Below are 18,630 nucleotides of genomic sequence, written 5' to 3'. Positions count from 1 at the left end.
GATGGAGAGAGGTAGAAGGAGGGATGGAGAGAGAGGTAGGAGGGATGGAGAGAGAGAGGTAGGAAGAGGGATGAAGAGAGAGAGGTAGGAGGAGGGATGGAGAGAGAGAGAGAGAGAAAGAGAATGAGGAATATAGAGAGGTAGAAGGAAGGATGGAGAGAGAGAGTTAGGAAGAGGCATGGAGAGAGAGAGGTAGAAGGAGGGATGGAGAGAGAGGTAGAAGGGATGGAGAGAGAGAGGTAGGAGGAGGGATGGAGAGAGAGGTAGGAGGGATGGAGAGAGAGAGAGAGAGAGAGAGAAAAAGAATGAGGAATATAGAGAGGTAGAAAGAGGGATGTAGAGAGGTAGAAGGATGTAGACAGAGACAGGGGTGGGAGGAGAGAGAAAGGGAGAGCTATGTTTGCTGCATTATTTTATAAGGCCTTTTCCCTCCAGGGGTGACAACATTCCCTTCCTGCATTTTATTTATACAGGTGCAGTGTTGTCACCTTAGAATAAGACTACAGAACACTTTCCCCACGCCTCATCCCTATAACAATGTATAGTTGTTCAGCTGGGATCAGTGTGTCTGCACAGGAAATATTCACTTGCAGCAAATCTGGCAGACTCAGCAGATATATCTGGCACTTGTTGCACAGAATTCTCTGGAGGGGATTTTAGCAAGCGAAAAGGGCAGTAAATAGGAGAAGTTGATTATTCGAGGTTGCGTATTCTGTACTGTTGACGGATGTTCTGTGATGCAACAAGGCTGTGGGGAAAAAAAGTCAAAAAGCAGAAACTTCTAAAGCAGAGAATTTTTCTATCTCTCAGGGCATTCATTATAAGAGGAGTCCCTAAAGGATCCTCGTGTTTGGTGTATGGATTCATAGAGCACATTGCAGTAAACTGCATGGTTTTTATAGTATATGAGGCTGGAGGACACTCCTATAACACAGGTAGAACATACAAACTCCATGCAGCTGGTGTCCTGAATACTGCAAGGTGAAAATGCTAACCAGTTGCTGACCCATCTAATGCATATTGGATCCCCGACCCCTCTGCTGCTCTCTATGGTTCCCTTTGGTGACCCTCTAACCCTTGTAGGGGATGTCGGGAGGAAGCAGTGAGTGCAGAAGATAACCAATCACCTGATGTAATGATGCCGTACCTGGGACAGATGAAGCCTCTTTATTTACAAGTTGTATTTTCTGATATGTTAGTGTGGTGACCAGGCCTCTTGAACTTAACAGAGAACCGAGGAGCTCCTAAGAATTCTTGATAACAAAAACCAAGCAGCACCACCCAATCTTATGTAGCAGCTGCAAAAGCAAATATAATGTGAGGGCTGCACCCAGGGAGAGAGAGATAAAACTACCTGATGCTAGCAAAGCATGGCAAACCATATATGTGATATGGGGGGGTTGGTCTTAGCTGATGTCTGAACAATATTGGTGCTGACCTTCTTGAGATGATAGTAGACAAAGATATTGTCAAGGGGTAAATAGAAAAATCCTGAATGTTACATGCTGGAGATGAAAAACAATATGATGCTTTATTCAAATGTACAGCAGAATTCCAGCACTAACATATAATGTAGCACAGTATACAATTGTGCTTCCATTTTAATGTCCCCATTATAGTAATTTGTCATCATCATTATGTCCAAATTTAGGGTAAAGTCAATTATCTACCAGTATGTTTTTAGGCTATTGGAGGAAACTCATAAACACAGGGATATCACACAAACTCCATGCAGATGGTGTCCTGGCCAGAATCTAAACTTGGAACCCCAGAGTATAAAGGCACTGAGCTATCTGTAGGGGTGAAGCTATAGACACAAAGTTGATGATTCACCTTCATGTTTGCCCCCCTCTGTTATTGGTAGGTCAGTGTTGTCTCCTATTGCTCCACCTTCCTACAACTTTTGCAGCACTTCCTTCAGGTTCCTGACACTCCCTTTTGGCCATTGGATGACCACTAATGATTTTAGCATTGTTTGGCCCCCTACAGATCCCAGGATTATATACTGCACTGTACAACACTCTACAGGCAGCGTCTCCAGATGGCTCCCACAATAAGCTTCTTCTGTGCATTAAAGTGAAAAGTATTGTTAGAAATAGTTTTAATACAAATGTCAATCTCACTTTGACCACTAGGTGGTGCTGATGTACATATATTTACAAGGAATCCTGGATTGTGAGGATTGATACAATGTTGCAATGGTTCTGAACAGACAGGCGCAGCTGTATTCATTGTACACTTCCGCGCCATCTAGTGGTGGAATTGAGAATGACAGGTGCATTTAAAACTGATTTACAGAAGTATTTTTTAAATGAATTCACTTGGGACATGTTCTAACAAGGAGCCCCTGACCTCCCTGGGAATTTATATTAAAAAATGTATGCTTTTTTTTGTTCGATTACCGCTGTTGCTGTACCACCAAAGGGTCCATCTTTGGGTCTGATTTGGTAAGAAGACTGCAGGATGGCTACATGCGTGTTTTATGTCAATTTTCTATTTTTTTCTTTATTTTCAGGGGTTTAATTCGGATTTGCATGGCCTCCAATGACCAGGAATCTTAGACAGAGCTTTGGTGCCACCTAGTGGACATTCTGTGTATACACTTAAACAAAAACCTGAAAACAAACAATTCAAAAGTCTGCAACTTTATGAAACAATACTCATATGAACAGACTTCCCTGTACCTGTATCTACGACTACTGTGGTGGATATTTTGCGTTTTTCCCCCAATAAATTGATTCAAAAAAATGCACAAATGGTAATATGAAATTCCCTTGCTGCATTTTTTGGGGAGGTTGCTTTGGGGTTTATTTCTCAGTTTGTGGGGTGTCAGAGACCAGTGTTAGGATGGAGATACTGAGAAGCCACTATGTAAACAGGTGACAACTCAGAAACACAATTGGGACGCAAAAACAAAGCTTTGTCACCCTAAACCAGGAAGTGACCTGCAAAGCAGGATTGTTTTAAGGTGGCAAAATAAAAACTTGTTGTGGACATTTTTTTAAATCTTGCTTTAATCACCCCCTCTGAATAATGCACACCAGGCGGAACTTGTTTGTTAGTAAATAACCATTCTTCAGCCCACGACTAATTACCCCGTCACGTGACTGCCCCTGCCACCTTCATCCATCACCCCGTCACCTGGCAACAAGATTTTAGTCACACGTCCCCTCTTCTGCTAGCCTATCATGAATCGCCCGCCTTCCTAGAGCGTCACTAGGCAACAAGACTTCCCCCGCAGGCCATGTAAGCAGCCTTTCTTAATCCACCCCGCCTCCTAAATGCGTCACTTGGCAACCCAACATTCCCTCAGAGGCCAGTCACATGACCCCACCTTCCGCCTTGCTAACTCTCCCGCCCCCCTAAACGCGTCACCAGGCAACACGACATCTCGAGGGCAGTCACGTGACGCCTGTGTGCCGATAGGGTGTTGAGTCTGTCACGTGATTGCGCTAAACCGGAAATGTCGGGCTACTCCTCATAGCTGGACTCATTGGAGCTGTGGTATTCCTTGTACAGAGTGGGGGAGGTATGGCGACACTGTATGCTGTGGTGCTGCTTGTGTGAATTTATGGTGTATATCAGTCATGGCTTTATTTGGGGGTTCAGTACAAGGGTGTCGGCAGATTCTGGGGTAAAAATGCTCTTTTGGGGGCTAAAGTCCAAATCAGCTGGTCATATAAGCTCAGCAAAAGCAGCCCTAAAATAGGAAAAAAAGCTTTTCTGTCTGCTATACTCCCCAATCCTGGCTTCATCCTTGTCTGGGTTGTATGACGCACAGGGTCATTCCTCACTTCCTGTAAGGCCAGGGTGTCATGGCTCCGCCCCTTCCCTCTTTTTTGTATTTGGGGCTCCACACTGGACTATCCTGGCTCCATTCTGCCCGGTCTCTGGTGGTGACTTTGCTATTGTGTTGGTTCTGTAGGCCCATTAATACCTGGCCTGCGGGTGCTGATGTCATGGGAGGGGGCCCAGGGATGAGTAGTGGGCTGGGCTGTCTCCATAGCTGTTGCCAATCAGCTCCCCTGGGTGTGGAGCCTGAGAGTCACATGTTTTACAATACCAGCAGCCTCTGTTGTTGGGGGGGGGTGGAGCCTGAGTGACATGACTTAATATACCAGCAGCCTCTGTTGGGGGGTGGAGCCTGAGAGTCACATGACTTACTATACCAGCAGCCTCTGTTGGGAGTGGGGCTTTGGAGTCACATAGCTTACTATACCAGCAGCCTGTTGTTGGGGGTAGGGCTTTGGAGTCACATGGCTTACTATACAAGCAGCCTCTGTTGTTGGGGGTGCGGCTTTGGAGTCACATGGCTTACTATACCAGCAGCCTGTTGTTGGGGGTGGGACTTGGGAGTCACATGGCTTACTATACCAGCAGCCTGTTGTTGGGGGTGGGGCTTTGGAGTCACATGGCTTACTATACCAGCAGCCTCTGTTGTTGGGGGTGCGGCTTTGGAGTCACATGGCTTACTATACCAGCAGCCTCTGTTGTTGAGGGTGGAGCCTGCGAGTCACATAACTTACTATACCAGCAACCTCTGGGGGTTGGAGCCTGGGGGAGTCATGTGACTTACTATACCAGAAGCCTCTGTTGTTGGGGGGTGGAGCCTGGGAGTCACATTATCCATTATACCAGCAACCTCTGGGGGGTGGAGCCTGGGGGAGTCATGTGACTTACTATACCAGAAGCCTAATTTTTTTAGCAAATTAGGATAATTTATTCATTTGATTGTGTTGCTTGTTCTGAATTATTAATGTCAGAATGGTGAGTCTGGATATTATTTCAGTTGCGGTACAAAAGATCTTTTATTGTCTTAAGGTTTACTTGCATGGTAATGATACGTTTTGTAATGACTTCTCTACAGAGTTCTGCATTGTTTAGATTCTGAAATCTCAATTCCACCTGTAAGATCTTCCATGGATAGCGAGATACAGAAGGACGGACGAATTCTAGACTTGGTCGATGACGCCTGGAAAGAAGACAAATTGCCGTATGAAGATGTAACGGTCCCCCTGGTAAGGATAGGAGGAAATTGACTTACCTGTAATGTTCCAGATCCACCCACCTGATGCGTTTCAGCCTTGCTCAGGATTTAGTTATGTGGATTATAGGATATGAGCAAGAGTGAAACGTGTCAGGACATTGTAGCCATGTCGTCTTTTCAATAAAGCTGATTGAAAGGAAAAAAAAAACTTCAAGATTGTTCAACATGTTACTGTTTGGTATCATTTCTATTCTGTTCTTCCAATCTCTAATCTCCTTTCTCTGCACATCTGTGCTCGGTTATTGGGAAATTATCACCTGGAAGTGTTGGGTGCCGGTGACACCCAAAGCTCCTTATTATTAGATTCTGCCTGGAAGGTAAGTATAACATTTATTTATAGGTTGGGTGTTTCAGCTACTCCACCTCATCGTGCCATATACAGAGACAACTACCTGAATTTGGACCGGTGTCACCGGTGTTACACTTTTGCAACAAATGTACAGCAGGGCTTCAGTGTGATAAATAGAATCAGTACCAGGAGCCTAACAGTTCATGTACTGACCAGGAACATGCTGAGTGAAAGCAAGAGACAGATGAGCCCATCATTGTCCCGCTGCTTTTTTGAATAATTGATTATGAAGGTCTGGGCTCAGTGTAAGTGGATTGAAAGATAATAGCTACCAGGAAACAAGTACTGCAAGTGAAATAGGCAAATACAGATGTATATCTTTTATTGGGCTTTTCTTTCCTTTTTTGTGGGCGGTGTTCTGCTTTAATGATTATGTACAATTACATACGTGCACCTGTTTTTGTACATTGGTTTGCTAAGAATTGTTTTTTCATTTGATAGAATGAACTTCCAGAGCCTGAACACGATAGCAGCGGGTCGCTGGAGTCTGTTAAAGAGCAAGAAATGAAATGGCCTGACCTAGCCCTGCAATATCTGTATGAAAACATTCCTTTTTCGGGGAGCTAACAGCACACGGACCGCTTGGAACCTTTAGTTTTAGAACAATGTGATTTTTTTTATAATTGTTTTTATATTAAATAAATGTATAAAATGTATGCTTTGTCTAATGATTTGATGCTAAATCATCTGTAGGCCGCTGTCGGTGTAAGCAGAGGTCTCTCTGCAGTGGTCTTATGAGCCCACCCACTCGGTCAGAGCTCTCCAATCAGCAATGAGAACTGCAACTGTGTAAGACCAGGGGTCTCTCTCTATGAAACAAAGCAGAATTAGTATTGTGGACCCCCCCCCCCCCCCCATGTTGGCTCCATATTACTGGCTATGGTTTTGGAATGGGAGGTCCAACCAGCTCATGATCATGTGACCACCAATGGGGTACCTTTAAGGTAAATCCTCTGCACAACCCTGTTGGAATAAATGGCCAATCGGCTATTGTAAATTCTAGCATTAACATAGTGATTTGCTGGACACAGTATAGTATTGGTCCACACAAGCAGTGAATCTGGGAATGTCATGTGATTGATAATAAGGATTCACCCTCACTAACAGCTCATGACCATACAAAGATATATTCACTGGGCTTATTCACCATTTTCAAGGCTCAAGCTTATCTTTCACTGACAGCCATTTCTGTTCCTTTTACAACACATTTCTATGTAAACCCAGAGACTAAAATCAAATTGTATCAGTTTCTGTCATTCTACATCTGCAGCTTTTTATTATATGAATCCTTGATCCTGCTATGAAGGGCCCTGCTGTACTTCCTGGCATAGGGGGATTTTGGTCCAGTAAATGGAAGGGGCAGGATGGGGAGGGAGGGGCTAGATGATCCTTCAGACAGGAAATTGGGGCGGGGTCTGTCTTGCTGCAGCTTCTAAAGCCAATTGTGAGAAGCTCCCAGTATGCAGTAAAACCAGATTAAGTAATTTCAGACCAGAAGAGGAGCCGGTACAACTGTGCATAACTGAAAGGGAGGCTGGCGGGCAGATTTATAGAGAGGGAGGCTGGAGGGCAGATTTATAGAGAGGGAGGCTGGAGGGCAGATTTATAGAGAGGGAGGCTGGAGGGCAGCTATAAAGAAGGGGGGGCTAGAGGCAATTTTATGAAGGGGAGGCTGGAGGGCAGATATTATGAAGGGGAGGCCGGATGGCAGATTTAATGAAGGGGAGGCCAGAGGGCAGATTTAATGAATGGGAGGCTGGAGGGCAGATTTAATGAATGGGAGGCAGAAGGCAGATAAAAAGCGGAGGTAGGAGGGCAGCTATAAAGAAGGGGGGGCTAGAGGGCAGATTTAATGTAGTGGAGGCCAGAGGCAATTTTATGAAGGGGAGGCTGGAGGGCAGATATTATGAGGGGGAGGCCAGAGGGCAGATATAAAAGAGGAGGTGATTTTATGAAGGGGAGGCCGGAAGGCAGATTTAATGAAGGGGAGGCTGGAGGGCAGATTTATAGAGAGGGAGGCTGGAGGGCAGATATAAAGAAGGGGAAGCTAGAGGGCAGATTTATTGAGGGGGAGGCCAGAGTGGGCAGATTTGATGAAGGGGAGGCCAGAGGGGGCAGATATAAAGGGAAGCTAGAGGGCAGATTTATTGAGGGGGAGGCCAGAGTGGGCAGATTTGATGAAGGGGAGGCCAGAGGGGGCAGATATAAAAGGGGAGGTGATTTTTGAAGGGGAGGCTGGAGGGCAGATTTTATGAAGGGGAGGCTGGAGGGCAGATTTAAGTTTTACAGTCAATGTGGAGCCCCCTCATGGCCACGCTGAGAAGCACCTTGGTCACATTGAGAGATTTTCTTCCCCTGACCGCTCCATTGAATAGATTTCGGTTTGTCACGCGTTCACCCTGAAAGCCCAGACTGTTGTTTCTGCGGATTCAGGGGCTTCGTTCTGATTGGTTGCTGCCAATGATTTGCACTTTGCATTCTCTGCTTTGTTCCTTGTACTGCTCATTAAATAAAACCATTGATGTCTGCGAGCAACCCCAATAGTTTCCATAGCAACCGCCGCCGATTGCGGAGACCCACAAATCTGCAGATACTACCACAGTAACCTTTACAAATCGGCCTAGTCGGTCAGCTGAAAACACCAATGGAATACAAAGATGGGCTCTGCCTTATTTGTCTTAAAGAGACCCTGTCACTAGACATCAATATTTCAAAAGCAAATTTCTCATAAGATGATATTTACATTTAGCATATTTCATGCGTGTTATTTACCTGTAATAACGTCCTCGGTGTAGGCAACTAAAAGCCCCGAGACCGAAGCTGTGTGCCGCCATCTTGGATGTGATGTCAGCAGCCCCTACTGGGTTCACTTTATAGCAGCCATCAGGGTTCCTCCAGGGGTCTCATTGTGTTCCTGAGCTCCAATCAATCTAATACCTTTCCTAAAGAGCTTTCCTGAGATAATTTTAGCCATCATTGTACAGGGGGTCGGGTGGTCATTCCTTGTTTGCACCATCTGTTTTCCCCCACTGAAGCCCATATAATTACCTAAAGTTTATTTAAGACCTAAAAGTTACTTCAAAAGTTCCTCTAGGGTAATAAGGCTGTCCCAGAGTATTCCCCTTTGCTCCTCCCCCAGCAACTGCCTTAAAAGGTCATGTAGGATCCTCAGGGGAGGGGCTTAGGAGGCTTGGTCACGACAAAGTGGTAGCAAACCCTCATAGAAGAGGGGAAGGCTATGGTTTGGAAGGAGGTTGTGCTTGGGATTTGAATCTTCTGGATTAGTTTATAAATTAAACAGAACATTATTTGTGGAAAAGAAACAACACAGAATGCATGCATCAAAATACTAAATATTCCTTGGGTTTTACCTACAATTTTTTAAAGCAAAGAGAAAAGTTTTTGAAAAAATGTGTTTGACATTTAAGAGGCTAAAACATCATGTGACTTTTTAAAGCCCACCCCCGAGCACTTTGTTCCCGCCTCCTCAGTAATCAGCCTACTACTACACATAAACAGTTCTTATTAAATATCCATTTTTTTCACTCGAAAGCATCATAACAGACCGTTCTGAATTTTTTATTATAAATAGTCACGAGAAAAACAAACAGTTGAAATATATCCTTAATTTTTTTTTATTATTATTTTTAATGTTCAGGGAAAATAACACAAATCACCCAACCTTTTCTTCCTCCCCCAATCCCAAAACCCTTACCCCCGAAAAAAAAGAAGTAAATAAAAACATTGAGGAACCAATTTTTACATTTTGCAAATACATTAATATCCAACATACAGCATAAAATTATAATGAAAATAAAAAAACAGACACCAGCTCTTAGTTTTTTTTGTTTTTATTTTTCCCCTTCCCCCCACCCTGTACCCATGCCTTTAATACAAATCTCAGCTTTTCATCCTTGAAATGAACATGACAATTTTTGAAAATTTAAACCTAAAAATACAGTGAGAACCAAAAAACAAAAAATCCTCCATCCCCCATAACTACAAGTTGGCATTGGCATGAAATCCTTTAAATTTTTTTTTGTTTCGTTTTAAAAATGTATGTTGTTTTTTTCATATTTAAGACATTTTGTACAAAACAGTAGGATTTGTATTTTTTTTTTTTCGGCTTTTCTCCAATTTTTTTTTAAATTATTTTAATGTTTTTTTATAATTTTTTTTTTCGTTTTTAGACTTTATTACAGGGTATAACTTGCTGGATGCTCATTCCAAAGGCTTTTTTTTTCTTTTCTTTTTTTTTGTAATGGAAATTATTGCAGTGTGGTAAATGGAATGGTTGCTGGAAGGGAGGGGGGGGGGGGGTTATTTGGATTTTGACCAAAAAAAGGCAGTGTTCAAATTTTTAATTATCATGCAAAAATGTATTTAAAAGTAGAATAGATATATTTGTGTCTGATTTCCGGTAAAAAAATGCGTTGGCAAACGATGCGCTTCTTAATTTGCTTGCTAAATGGTTTAATTGATCTATGCGTAACTGAAGACTTCGTCTGGCTGAAATTAAATGCGTTTGGCGCTGAGATACTTAAACCCAAACCACATCATATCCATATTTTATTTAATTTACTAATCACTAACTTGGAATCCTCTCAATTATCACCACCAATTTACTTTGCATTGCAGTTTTAGAACATTTTCTGGCTGCATGGTTATAGCAGGGATTCTGGAAGGGACTACAGCCTCTTGCCAGTCATTTGGGTTCAAGGAGAGCTAAGGGAGGAGTGAGGGGCTATGGTCTAGGATAATGCAGAAAAAGGCAGTGAGTGTAGAAACAATGCTGGCCTGAAAATAAGAGGCACTGTACAGGTACGCTGTCACCCTGCTGTCTGTTAAATAGCAATTGTATAAAGTTGCTAACCTCATAGATAAATATATATTATCACTGGTTTTCCTGCCAAAGTATTTGTTATTTTTTTCTCCTCCACCTGTGAGCTAAAAAAAAAGGATTTAAAATTTACCCTTTCTTGACACCCAGCATCATTCAACTCTCTTCCTAAAAGCTCAGGCTGTCAGGGACACTCCCCCTGGAGTTGCATCATCAAGCAGGCGGGGCTGTCAATGGCAAGCTTTATAGACTGGAGCACACATAGGGGAAGGACGGGTCTAGGACTCCCCACCATGGCACCATATGACCATGCTGAAGACACCTAGAACTACAATATGTGTAATTTTATTGTTGTAGGGAGTGATTTATAGAAAGGTAGAAAAAAAATCAGAATGGGGAGAAGCAGCACAAAATGCAGTCAAGTGTGCTGCATTTCATGCGCTTATAAGGGACATCAGATATCTGTGGGTTTGAATTCAATTGTCTAAATCATTTTGAAGGAGTCTAGTAACGCAGAGCAAGATGAAGGTTTTGGAGAGATTTCAGTCATGAGAATGCAATCATTTGCCGGAAAGAAGCTATTAAAGACACAATTCACAATTTTTTAAATTGAAGTTATTTTTTTTTCCTACTTGTTACATGTTCTCACTGCCCTTCTGACATTTTGATTACAATGCCATGTTCAGGGACTTTCCAAATAACTTTGCAAGGCAAGGTAACATTAAGAAATGATGGAAATATTTTTGAAAATGTTCAATTTGTCATACATTTTTCACTAAATAACATTTTCACCTTTTGTCCTTAATTTCAATGAGAAGTTTTCCAAGGTAACCGTACGATTTCATAACTGCAAGTCAGATTTATTGTCCCAACTTTCACTTCTCCTGGTAAAAAATTTTTGGCCTTGATAACAATTGTGCCCCTGGTTTGCTACATCTGCTGTCAGGGTCGTAACTTAAAACCAGGGATTCCATGCAGACTTTGGATCTGCTCTTTGCCAGTGTTTGCCTGTAGGGAGCTGCCAGTGTATCTAACCTGCCAAGTGTTTGTGTGGAGAAGGGAAGATGTGAAGACAAGACCCTTGAGCCACCGCTAATGGCAAAGTTGGATGGAGATGAAAATGTGAAGACCTCAGCACCACCAATAATGGCGGAGACTTGGATCAGTGCTTGAAAAGTGGAGAAGGTGGAGAAGATGTGGAGGCACTAGCCTTGAGACATCAATGAGAGTCTTGGATCAGTGGTGGAAGAGAAGGAGGGTAAGATAGAGAATATAGGATGTGAAGACAAAAGCCTTAAGCCACCGATGATGGCAGGGACTTGGATCAGTGGTGGAAGAGTGGAGAAGATGTGGAGACACCAGTCTTGAGACACCAATGATGGCAGAGAATCAGGGATTGAAGAGTAGAGAAGGTGGGGAAGGTGGAGAAGAGTGGATGTGAAGACACCAACCTGAAGCCACTGATGATGGCAGAGGCTTTGATCAGTGCTGGAAGAGTGGAGAAGGTGGAGAAGATATGGAGACACCAGTCTGGAGACACCAATGATGACAGAGAGTTGGATCTGTGGTGGAAGAGTGGAGAAGGTGGAAAAGATATGGAGGCACCAGTCTTGAGACACCAATTATGGCGGAGACTTGGATCAGTGGTGGAAGAGCAGAGAAGGTAGGGGAGATGGAAAAGAGAAGATTTAAGGGCACCACCAATGATGGCAGAGACTTGGATTAGTGGTGGGAGAGTGGAGAAGGTGGGGAAGATGGAAAATAGAAGATGTGAAGATACCACCCTTATGACATCAAAAGTGGCAGAAAGTTGGATCTGTGGTGGAAGAGAAGAGAAGGAAGGAAAGATGGAGAAGAGAAGATGTAAAGGCACCACCAATGATGGCAGAGACATGGATCAGTGGTGGGAGAGTGGAGAAGGTGGGGAAGATGGAAAATAGAAGATGAGAAGATACCACCCTTATGACACCAAAGGTGGCAGAGATTTGGATCAGTTTTGGAAGAGCAGAGAAGGTAGAGAAAATGGAGAAGCGAAGATGTATAGACACCAGCCTGGAGCCACCAAGAATTGAAGAAACTTGGATCAGTGCCTGGAAGAGTGGAGAAGGTGGAGGAAATGTGGGTACGCCATCCTGGAGACACCAATGATGGCAGAGACTTGGATCAGTGGTGGAATAGTGGAGAAGGTGGGAAAGATAGTGAAGAAAAGATGAAAAGACACCATCCTTGAGACACCAATGATGGGTATAACTTGGATCAGTGGTGGAAGAGCAAAGAAGGAAGGTAAGATGGAGAAGAGATGATGTGAAGACAAGAGCCCTAAGCCACCGATGATGGCAGAGACTTGGATCAGTGGTGGAAAAGTGGAGAAGATGGAGAAAATGTTGAGACACCAGTCGAGACAACAGTGGTGGCAGAGAGTTGGATCCGTGGTAGAAGAGTAGGAAAGATAGGGAAGATGGAGAAAAGTAGATGTGAAGACACCAGCCCGAAGCCACCAATGATGGGAGAGGCTTGGATCGGTGGTGGAAGGGTGGAGAAGGTGGAGAAAATGTGGGGACACCAGCCTAGAGACACCAATAATGGCAGAGACTTGGATCAGTGGCGGAAGAGTAAAGAAGATAGGGAAGATAGAGAAGAGTAAATGTGAAGGCATCAGCCTGAAGCCACCAATGATGGGAAAGGCTTGGATCAGTGGTGAAAGAGTGGACAAGATGTGAATACCCCATCCTTGAGACACTCATGCCAGCAGAGACTTGAATCAATGGTGGAAGAGTGGAGAAAGTGGAAACAATTAGGAAGATGAGAAGACAACAATGCGGGTAAAGACTTTGATCAGTGGTAGAAGAGTTGAGAAGGTGGAGAAGATGAAGAAGATTGGAAGACCCCAACCTGGATACACCAATGCCAGCAGAGACTTGGATCAGTGGTTGAAAAGTGACAATGACAGCCTTCTGACCCAGTATTTGCCTACCCCCATACCCCTCGTGGCTCCAGGGGCCATCATATGCCACTGTCTGGTGCACCCTATCCAAAGCACCCACAAGACCCTTCGTATTTTAGGGCTATCTAACCAAAACCTTTACACCCTGCAACATAGGACCTCGCCCTTCACATCCAAACCAGAATTAATTTGACCAAACACATCTTACCCTCAATCTTGCAAACGCACCACAACATTTTTTTATAATGATCACTTAAAATGTTATAATAATGTAAAATGTTAACATAAAAGATGTTTTTCGTGAAACTTTATTATTGGCACACCATGAAGACTCATATGTCTCGTTTATCAATGGATGGCTAATGGATAGTCAATAATAAAAGCAGCCTGCTTAGTTATATAAGATGAACAAACTAAAAGGACAATCTTATCTCCCAATCATCGTAAGGTGAAAATTACAAAAATAAAAAAAGGTACGTTAGCGTTTTTTTTGGAAATTGATCCCCTGATGTTAAGGTTTTAGGGCAAAAGTACAAACCAATTAGCCATCGTGTCGTGCTTTGCTTTTCTTGTATGGCTTAGCTGTTGTGGATGAAGATGGAAATGATAATGTGATTTTCATTGCTGGCTTTCTTTATAATACATGAATGCCCATACAGTCGGATGGGTAGATGTCACAGGGGGCGTGGCTATCAGGATAGTCACTGCTAATTCCTAAGTCTGTAGCTTGTCAATCAGCACTTGGCCACACCCATCCATTGTTTTCAAGACTGACAGCACTGAACCCCTCCCACTATGATCTGCAGTATCTGGGAAGGGGAGCGTGTGAGACACAAATAAAGGGAGATTTGCTAATAATATAGATACTATATTGGCATATTTGTTATATTTCTGATATTTGATACATCCTGAAGTATTTTTAAGACATCCAGTCGTCAAAAGTATATCAGTGGGTACTAACATTCACTTCTGGTTTGATTGACTTAGACAATAATGTTGTGGAAAAGTGTTCACATCTCACTAACATTGAAACATTCTTAAAGCATTTTAAAGTATTGCAGTACTTCTAATATGCCACTAGATGGGCATATTCTGACACCCAGCATCTTCCAACCCATCTCCCCAATGCCCAGGCTGTCATGTGCCAGCCTCTAGCTTGTGACTCCTCCTACTGGCATGCATGGTAACAAAAGTATTGACTGACAATTTTTGCTGTTTCTTCCACTAAAAGGATCACCAAGAATTATATTAAAGTTGCAGATTTAAGAGTACTTAAAATGAACTAATTCAAGCTTCAATGAGATTTTAGCAATTGAGTTTGCATTTACTGTTAAGTGTAACCCAAACGATCAAAATCTTATTTGTTCTGGTCTGACTTCACAGTAAATTCTTATTGATTGCTTTGGGTTACTGCACTTAAGAGTTGACGCTTAAGATTAAGAACCAAAGGTCGTTAGTATCAGCAAATCAATATGCAAATGTTTGGCAAATGTGAAACATTTTGAGTTACATTTACATTTGAGTACATTTACATTTGTAATTGTAAAATACAAATGTATAGCCTACAAAATGTTCTTTTATATTCTTTGTATCAATTTTTTACTATAGGCAGAGGATCTACCTTGTAAAATATACAAATGCTATTATGTATTCTGCAAGTATGCAAGATAATAACTCCAAGAACAAAATATCTAAAAGATAATTAGTCTGGTGAGTCTTCATATACAGTGTATTGGTGCAGGTCCACAGTGGGTGAGCCTTGCATAGTAAATAGGAATCATTAGTTGGCATTTCTGGTTTGGCATTACCTGTCTCTGTGAGAGTACATAGATCAGTGTTTCTCTTTTCCATGAAATCCAATGGTTCCCCCAGAGGTTGCTGGGGGTTCTTTGAGCAATGAGCAATTTGTGTTTCCCAGGTCAGTTTAAGTGACACCAATGAAATTTTTCGCTATCTATAAGGGTGAAATTCTTCCCAATGGCAAGCAATGTAAGATACATTATTCCCACTGACCACCACACTAATTTACTGTGAGCTTTGGGTATAGATATTAAAGAAGGGGTTCCCTGAAAACCTGAAAGTTTTTTTAAGGGTTCTCCATTTTACAAAGACTGACATAGTCATAGGCTAATTGACGTCCAAAAATTTATGAAGACCTGACCATGACAACAATATTAGCTTGATAGAAATCATTTACTATAACCATGGCTGTTAATAAGTTGGGCTAACTTTGAGAAGGTTTCCACAAGATTTGGAGAGGGGCTGTAGGAACTTACCCCCATTTGTGAGGTCAGGTGCTGATGTAGGATGAGAAGACCTGGCTCACAATTCTAATTCACCCTAAAGGTGTTCAGTAGGGTTGAGGTCAGGGCTCAATGTAGGTCACTTGATTCCTCCTCACCAAATTGGCCAAACCAAGTCTTATGGAGATGGATTTGGGAACCTGGGCACCTTTATGAGGTCAGGTACTGATGTTGGATGAGAAGACCCGGCTCACCATTCCAGTTCATCCCAAAGAAGATCAGTGGGCATCCTATTCCAAAACCATGGTTTTGGGTTGTGTCTGTGGGAATTTGCCCCCATTGTGAAGTCAGATAATAATTTTGAATAAGAAGACCTGGCTCACCATTCCAGTTTATCTCAATGGCGTTTAGTAGGGTTGAGGTCAGAGCTCTGTGCAGGTCACTTGAGTTCCCCCACACCAAACTGGTGACCCCATGTCTTTATGGAGCTGGCTTTGTACACACAGAAAAGGGTCTTCACCAAACTGTGCCAATGAACATGTGAGCCATTTTATACATTGAAATGTCTAATTTATGGACAAAAACTTCTCTCTCTTTGATTCAGTAGAATTTGGTAGTACAAGCATGACTTTCCTGATTTAGAGGCCCACTATCTGCTCCAAAAAGAGTGTCCTTTTTGCCCACTGAACGTCTTCCATCACACATTGGGGATGGTAGTTTGATGGAGCCCTTGTGGTACATGCTCTTTGAAATGTTCAGGAGGGCTTTTTTGAGTGGTGCCAAGGCATTTTTCTTTATGGTTGGGTTTTGTGAAGATTAAACATATTAAGGGGCAAGTCAAAAACATACAAAAAGTGCAAAATACCAATATAATAAAAAAATTATATAATATTAAAATTAAGGCTGAATAATGAATAATTAACATCCAAGGCTGATTGCAAGATCCCCATCCCAAACTGACTGTCTTAGGCTCCTGCTTTTCTACCATTATCTGTTGGCTTGGTATCACACTAACAAGATCTGGAGAAGCATCAAATTTGGGGGCAGGAATTCTGCTTGGTACTCCCAGAACCAAAGACTAGAGGAGTCTGCTTGTAGCTCACTTAGGAGGCAGTTTAGAACCTTGTACCATACATGGGTATGTATTACTCCAACCACTAAAAAATGTATTACTCCAATCCTAGAATGTGTTTACACACCCCCTTGGGGGTTCTCCTACATGCCAATTGGGCCACAGGACTCCTGGACAGAACAGCAATCACATATCATCATATAGGGACCTGCAAGGAGGTGAACCAAGACCTATTGTAGGACCTATGATGCCCCACGACCAACCTTATAATTGATGAATTTTTCAAAAATAGGTGCAGGGTGGGACTGAGGTGAGAGGATTGGTGGGGTAAGTCATAAAACCTGGAGTTGAGCTTATGGCAGATATGAAAGTCTGATTTCATAAACTCAATACAATTTAAAGTCAATTTGACCTAGATCAATAAGATGTTATCAGTGCTTTTTATCTTTTCCAAAACCATTTTGTACATAACATATAACAAGTGTTGTATGCAAGTGATCATAAACCTACATTGTAAAATACAATACTCAAAAAATCATCACACAAGAACTCTAAGCAACAGCAACATTCTAAAGTATTATGTCACACAGATATATTTTAAAAACACTCAAAAAAAAACATGTCATCAAATGAATGACTTCGCTGAAGAATTAGCAATGCATATTTTTTTGTGAAAAATTTACAGTGGGTGGGGGTAACACAGTGTTCAATATAGCAGCATTTGTGGCTTGGAATAGGAAATTTAGAAGATTAAATATTTCTACTCTACACTACAAAAAATGCAGAATTATGTTGCATATTTTTCCAGTGATTTGAAAAAAGATGACATTTTTATACAAAACATTTCAGATCTAATTGCTAATGGCACAAAAGTCATTTTTGGCAGTTTGGTTTCCCAAAAGACTTCTTGGACAAAAGGGACCCAAGGCTACTTCAAACGCTGTTATTGCCTTTTTTCTACTGGTCTTCAACCCCCCTTAGCTTGACTGCTAGTCCCACTAGAACCTAACCTTCTTTGTGTCCCTGGTTTAGTTTTTCAAGTGTATCAGACTATTTTTGGCCTCATCATGTCATCAAAGGACCAGAAACTTCCTAAACCATTCTGCACCCTTAGCTTGACTGCCAGTCCCACCAGAACCCACCATTTGATCTTTGTGTCCCTGGTAGAGTTTTTCAAGTGTTTTAGGTTGTCTTCACCCTGACCATCTCATCAAGCTACCAGGAACTTCCCAAAACATTGTGCACCCTTAACTTTACTACCAGTCCGACCAGAACCTAGCTTTTGATCTTTGTGTCTCTGGTTTTTCAAGTGTATCTAGCTGTTTTTGGCCCCATCATCTTATCAAAGGGCCAGGAACCTCCTAAAGTATTCTGCAACCTTTACTTGACTGCTAGTCCCACCAGAACCTACCCATCCATCTTTAAAGCATCTCAAAATGTTTTTGGCCCCATCATCTCATCCAGCTATCAGGAACTTCTTAAGCTATTTTCCACACTTACATGGCTGCCAATCCCACCTGATCCCATTCTTCGATCGTAGTATCCCTGGTAGAGTTTTCAAAGTATCTCAGGCTGTTTTTGGCTCGATCATTTCAACACAACCAGGTAATCCCCAAATTATTCTGCAACCTTAGGTGGACTGCCAATCCTATCCATCTTTAAAGTGTCTCAAGCTGTTTTTGGCCCCATCATCACATCAAGCAGCAGCCAGGAACTTCTCAAACCATTCCGCACCCCTAGCCTGACTGCCAGTCCCAAAAGAACCCACCCTTCCATTTTAGTGTCTCTGGTAGAGTTTTTCAAGTGGTCCCTTGACCACATTACCAAGAGTTTCCTAAACTATTCTGCACACATTTCACCTTAATCAATGTTCTGTAGTTTACACTTTCTGGAGCCTGGTTTTGATCCCCATTGGGACGTATAGAAATACAATATTTTGTATTTTTCAAAATAAATTTTCAAAAAATTTGCCTGAACTCTTCTTCTGCTTCTTAGCAATCCTAGGTTGGCCAGAAGGGTATTTTTCTCTAAATGCAAAAAAGCATTTTCTAAAATGAGAACCACATGTCTAAAAGTCACATCCGTTTATGATTCAGCTACGGGTCTGGTAGGATCTGAAAAGAATTGCCTACTTG

At 42.3% G+C, this 18,630-nt stretch overlaps 1 protein-coding gene across 1 annotated transcript; it reads left to right on the top strand.

Annotated features, from left to right (window-relative positions):
• Nucleotides 1-3,376: 3,376 nt before the first annotated feature.
• Nucleotides 3,377-6,052, top strand: ANAPC13 (anaphase promoting complex subunit 13). Its single transcript, XM_072430780.1, has 3 exons — nt 3,377-3,529; nt 4,868-5,018; nt 5,838-6,052. The coding sequence occupies exons 2-3, from the start codon at nt 4,920-4,922 to the stop codon at nt 5,961-5,963; spliced, it is 225 nt and encodes a 74-aa protein (XP_072286881.1). The 5' UTR covers nt 3,377-3,529; nt 4,868-4,919; the 3' UTR covers nt 5,964-6,052.
• The last annotated feature ends 12,578 nt before the right edge of the window (nt 6,053-18,630 follow it).

The sequence above is a fragment of the Pyxicephalus adspersus genome, chromosome Z, assembly GCF_032062135.1.
Source record: "Pyxicephalus adspersus chromosome Z, UCB_Pads_2.0, whole genome shotgun sequence".
NCBI classification, from domain to species: domain Eukaryota; kingdom Metazoa; phylum Chordata; class Amphibia; order Anura; family Pyxicephalidae; genus Pyxicephalus; species Pyxicephalus adspersus.
This window is presented reverse-complemented; position numbering and strand designations above follow the sequence as displayed.

What these genes read in the sequence shown, in the direction of transcription:
- ANAPC13 (XM_072430780.1), top strand. Translation starts at nt 4,920, where the DNA reads ATGGATAGCGAGATACAGAAGGACGGACGAATTCTAGACTTGGTCGAT. An exon ending in AAGATGTAACGGTCCCCCTG is followed by an intron (nt 5,019 to 5,837) that starts GTAAGGATAGGA and finishes TTCATTTGATAG; the next exon opens with AATGAACTTCCAGAGCCTGA.